Source organism: Papaver somniferum, unplaced genomic scaffold (assembly GCF_003573695.1).
Source record: "Papaver somniferum cultivar HN1 unplaced genomic scaffold, ASM357369v1 unplaced-scaffold_132, whole genome shotgun sequence".
NCBI classification, from domain to species: Eukaryota; Viridiplantae; Streptophyta; class Magnoliopsida; order Ranunculales; family Papaveraceae; genus Papaver; species Papaver somniferum.
In genome coordinates this window covers 24,580,886-24,586,069 of record NW_020622381.1, presented here as the reverse complement: position 1 = coordinate 24,586,069, position 5,184 = coordinate 24,580,886, and the positions used below count along the sequence as shown (strand labels likewise).

The 5,184-nt window shown below is 37.5% G+C and overlaps 1 protein-coding gene across 2 annotated transcripts; it reads left to right on the top strand.

Moving 5' to 3' along the window:
* The first annotated feature begins 220 nt into the window (after window positions 1-220).
* Window positions 221-4,872, top strand: LOC113333357 (type I inositol polyphosphate 5-phosphatase 4-like). 2 transcript variants are annotated; one of them, XM_026579866.1, is made up of 14 exons: window positions 221-825; window positions 915-1,002; window positions 1,289-1,357; window positions 1,503-1,590; window positions 1,693-1,797; window positions 1,907-2,726; window positions 2,844-3,031; window positions 3,139-3,247; window positions 3,345-3,493; window positions 3,613-3,864; window positions 3,958-4,078; window positions 4,216-4,288; window positions 4,406-4,518; window positions 4,615-4,872. In XM_026579866.1, the coding sequence occupies exons 1-10, from the start codon at window positions 796-798 to the stop codon at window positions 3,836-3,838; spliced, it is 1,872 nt and encodes a 623-aa protein (XP_026435651.1). In that variant the 5' UTR covers window positions 221-795; the 3' UTR covers window positions 3,839-3,864; window positions 3,958-4,078; window positions 4,216-4,288; window positions 4,406-4,518; window positions 4,615-4,872. The 2 variants fall into 2 exon arrangements, with proteins under 2 accessions (XP_026435651.1, XP_026435650.1); XM_026579865.1 differs by having other exon boundaries at window positions 3,948-4,078.
* Window positions 4,873-5,184: the final 312 nt, after the last annotated feature.

Below are 5,184 nucleotides of genomic sequence, written 5' to 3'. Positions count from 1 at the left end.
CTACATTCTCTCATTAACTTTATTTATATAATTGAATTTTTTTTTTCTTCTTTAACTACTTTATCTCCTCTCATGGTAGACCAAATTTGACAAGGTACACAACTTGTAGGGTAATAAAAGATGACCCCTCCTGATCGCTTTACTGACCCATAGTCAGTGCTACTACTGCAGCAGCTCCCTATTTTTTTAAAGGGAGACTAGTATGATTATGGGGGAGAGGGGCATGGCAGTTTTGTTTAGTAGACAACAACAATTGTGCGTTTTACTGTTTAAGTTTCTGTTTTTGAAGAAAAATACATTGAAAATTCAGAAATCAGTCTTAGATTTCTTGTAAAAAGGCCTTGAATTTGATCTCTCTCCATCTCTCCATCTCTCTAGCTTGCACTTTATTCTCTTCAAATTCCACAAACACTTTGGAGAGAAGCCTTCTTCTTTCTCTTTCTTTCTTGCTCTTTATTTTCTGTCTGCTACATTGTCTTCTTCTAACTTCAGAATCCCTCATTTCATTTCTTTTCTTCTTTGCCACCAATTACACTGTTCTCTTCCTCTCTGTTTTGCTCCAACTTCTTCTTCTTCTTTGATTTCAAAGTTTTCTATTCTGGGGCACTTTCCTTGTCTTGAAATTACCTATTAATTGGGTGATTGATCATTTTCTATAAGGAAGGTTTTAGCAGTCAAAAATAGAGAAAATTTCTATTCATGGGCACTTTGTTTTGAACTAAATACACTAGCTTTCTTGTATTACTTCAATTTCAAGAGAACTGGAGATCTGTATGAAGAAGAGTTGTTAATACAATGAGAGATGGGTACCAGAAAAAATCCAAGGTTCTTTAGACCAAAACTCATTTCTTTATACAGTTTTATCTCATTTTTTAAGACCACTTCTAAACTTCTTCTTTTTTGTGCAAGAGTAGCTCTCATGGTCTAAGAATCTGGTTAGGAAATGGTTCAATATCAAGAGCAAAGCTGAAGACTTTCATGCAGATGATGTTTGCTATGGAGGTATGGGCAATCTTTGTTTTCCCTCTTTTCATTTCTATTAACATTTTAAACATGCTTTTAGTTAGGGTTTAAGGTTAAGAATCTAAGATTGATTGGATTTCTTGTCTTAGCTCTATGTGTTTGTCTTTATGCTTGTTTCATTTGTATTCTTCTGCAGTAATGATTATTGGATTTTGTTATAACTTACTCTAAATTCAAAACATGCCTTCTTTTTGTTTTACTTTGAAGGATGCATTGATCAAACAACAGCAGCTTTAACAACTTTATTATGTTTTTGCTTTTTCAGGTGGTGATGGAGAGTGGAGAAACAGCTTCTCAGAAAGAGAATCTTGCACAATAAAGAAAAGCAAAACAGGTTCAGTATTCTCATCAGAGACTCTTCTAATCTCTTTTGCTTTTGGACCGGTTGCTTATGACTAACCCCACTATCACTAATCTGTGAAATACTTTTGGTTTCCTGGATGATTTTGATTTTTGTTTTTCCCCAAATGTATGAACAGAAAGACTGGATAGACGGAATGTTGAAAGAGTCCGGCGAGCAAGTGTTGATTTTGAACCAGCTCAAGTTATTGACATTCATAACTATAAGTAAGTTCATGTATATGTGTATTTTCCTCTTTTATGTTCAATTTGATAACGTTTTAGTTAAGATTTTTAGCTTTCTGATTTTCTTCAATGCTGGTGGAATAGAATCTTTGTAGCTACTTGGAATGTGGGTGGAAAATCTCCACCAAGTTATTTAAGTCTTGAAGATTGGCTTCATACATCACCTCCAGCTGATATATATGTTTTAGGGTATGTTCATTTGTCTATCATTTACGCTTTTATCTTCTTATGTTCTCTAGTTATGCAAAGTTTGTCATGACAACGAGGTAAAATTGAGTACTGTCTATCGGTTTCACAGATTTCAGGAAATTGTTCCATTAAATGCTGGAAATGTTTTAGGGGCAGAAGACAATGGACCTGCGAAAAAATGGTTGGCTCTTATTCGGAAAACCTTAAACAATCTCCCTGGCTCCAGTGGTAGTGGGAGTTGTTATACTCCGTCTCCCATTCCTGACCCGGTTGTAGAGTTGGATGCCGATTTTGAGGGATCAACAAGGCAAAAGACCTCAGCTTTTTTCCACCGCAGATCCTTCCAGTCAGCTCGCAGCATGAGAATGGAACCTAAACTTGATCGTCGATACAGTGTTTGTGATCGTGTAATTTTTGGCAACCGTCCGAGTGACTATATCGGCAGCAGGCCAAGTGATTACACTGGTAGCAGGCCAAGCGATTACACCGGTAGCAGGCCAAGCGATTACACCGGTAGCAGGCCGAGTGATTATGCTGGTAATAGGCCGAGTGATTATGCCGGTAACAGGCCAAGCGATTATGCTGGTAGCAGGCATAGCGATTATGTTGGTAACCGGCCTAGTGATTATGTTGGAAATAGGCCGAGCGACTTTGGTCCCAGTTACAGATGGGGTTCATCAGAAGACGATTACTGTCCTGGGGATTCACCTAATATGCCATATCTTTCACCGTCATCTTATGGTTATGGTGGGTCTGCAATGGACGAGAGAGAAAGACCAGCAGGGCGTTCTAGGTACTGCTTGGTAGCTAGTAAGCAAATGGTTGGAATATTTCTCACTGTATGGGTACGAGGAGAAATTAAAGATGATGTGCGCAACATGAAAGTCTCTTCTGTTGGGAGAGGATTGATGGGATATCTAGGGAACAAGGTACATTGTTCTTGCTCTAATGAACCTTATTTTTATTAAACATTTTTGTGGTTATCAACTTGGAACAAAATTTGAAGTTTCTAACAAGTAAAACATATTTTGCATTGGGATTTGTAGGGATCAATCGCAATCAGCATGTCGCTGCATCAAACAAGCTTCTGCTTTGTGTGTACTCATTTAACTTCAGGTCAGAAGGAGGGTGATGAACTAAGAAGAAACTCTGATGTCATGGAGATTCTGAGGAAGACAAGGTTTCCACGAGTGCAGGGAGACGATAAATCCCCTGAAACAATCCTCGAGCATGAGTAAGCACCATCTTCTTCAACTATACATTAGTAACTGTTCTTGCAATCCTTATATATTTTCTGTATTTCATTTGGGCTATAATTTCGTTCCTGTTATGTCTTTCTAGTCGAATCATATGGCTGGGCGATCTGAATTATCGGATAGCTCTTTCTTATCGTTCTGCAAAAGCGCTTGTTCAGATGCAAAACTGGAGAGCATTGCTAGAAAATGATCAGGCAAGTTAGTTCTCTTGAGAAGTCTTCTTTCTCTTTTCGCTTTGTGTAAAGTGTGAACTTAGTTCTTAACCTAAACGTTTCATTGTTCTTCGAGCAGCTTCGCCTAGAGCAGAGACGTGGCCATGTCTTTGATGGATGGAACGAAGGAAAAATATATTTCCCACCTACATACAAATACTCGTATAACTCTGATAGATATGCAGGTGAAGACATGCACTCTAGAGAGAAACGCCGAACCCCTGCATGGTAAGAAACATCTACTCAAGGAAAAGATTAACACCTCAAAACATTCTTATTATCATTATTTTTATTTCTTAACCCAGTTTGAAAGTGGAATTGATGTAGCTATCTGTTTGTGAGTGAAGGTGCGACCGTATATTATGGTATGGAGGAGGTATTCAGCAATTATCTTATGTTCGTGGTGAATCCACATTATCAGATCATAGACCAGTTTATAGCTTCTTCACGGCAGAGGTTCATTCAATTAACCGCAGTCGAGTTAAGAGAAGTACAAGTTACTCAAGTTCCCGTGTTGAGATCGAAGAACTTTTACCACACCCATATGGATATACTGAACTAAATTTCTTTTGACGGTGCGGGAACCTATTGAGACCATGGTACAAATCTCTCTCCCTCTGTAGACCATACCCACATATGATCTCTATTTGTGTTAAGAATTTATTTTTTCCATCATTTGTAGCAAGGTACAGAGTTGCACATTCAGGGAAAGTGATGGTGTTGTTTCATTCACGGGTATTTCAAGTTTTAGGATTTTAGACAAAGTTGGGGCCTATTAAAGCTCATTGATTCTTGTATTCTTTTCCACACAAGGTATTTGAATCTTCTTGCCCATTTAGCCATTTGAATCTAATTCATATAACAGAAAGTGTCACATTTTTCTCCCTCTAAAAAGTTGCTTGACTGGTCCATCTTCTTTGTACTAATGGTCCATTGGTCCCCAATTGCAGGTAGATATTGTTAACAAAAAAACCTCTTTCTCTCAGATGGTGATGGAGACAATCCATCCCTCATAACAAACAGGTCAGTTGTTTGTTATTTCTTCTAGTTCCTCTTCAACTCTGGTTCACTTTTGCTATTGAATAATTCCGACCGTGTTTCGTTTCTCTGAATTGTCTCCATCTATTTTTGTTTTGCCAGATTTTGTCACTAACTTAAACGCACAGGCCAGCATATGCAATTCGTCACATTTTAACCAACAACAGCTACTTACCGATAATTTGTCCCAGGGAATCATTCTCATTTAAGATCAGGTAACCGGTGTTCTTAACTGAATCCTTGCTCTCATAAGCCAATAAACAAACTCATGTTTCATATCTAATTACATACAAATTTTTGGTGTTTCGCAGGGACACACTTGACAACCTTGCATCTGCGGGTAACATACTGTTTAGGAAAATTGAATATTTAGAGAAGATTAGCAAAGTAGTCATTTTTAGTTTACATTCTTTTTTTCTTTGTTATTGTTTTTAGTTTTAAAAGGCAGCATTAGTGGCTGATGCGATGCAGTATTTTTATCATTATGATGATTCAACAGAACTGTAAAAAAAAAAAAGGTTAAAAGAATATTTTTTTAATTTTTAATCAATACAACAACAAATTTTATAGATAGCAGAAAGAATGTACAAGAGTAAACTCCACTCCATCACAGTGAAGAAGAGTCGGAAAATAAACTATACATTAGGGGTTCTTATATGAAGCAGTAACAAAACTCCACTCCACTCCACTTCATTTCTTATAGATAGCAGAAAGACTCGCTTATTTCTCTCCTTCCGGAGTCTCCAGCAACCTGCGTAAGGGAGTAGTTTTCCGTTAACCCTTGGTTGTATTTGCCCTGAAACATAGAAATAACAGTACCCTCCCAAAACAGAGGTGATTAATTGTTTCGGTTGCATCTTCATTGCAAATAATGCACCTAT

Coding starts and splice junctions, on each gene's coding strand:
- LOC113333357 (XM_026579866.1), top strand. CDS start 796: ATGAGAGATGGGTACCAGAAAAAATCCAAG. Junction 1,798..1,906: donor GCTGATATATATGTTTTAGG/GTATGTTCATTT, acceptor TCGGTTTCACAG/ATTTCAGGAAATTGTTCCAT. Junction 3,032..3,138: donor GAAACAATCCTCGAGCATGA/GTAAGCACCATC, acceptor ATGTCTTTCTAG/TCGAATCATATGGCTGGGCG.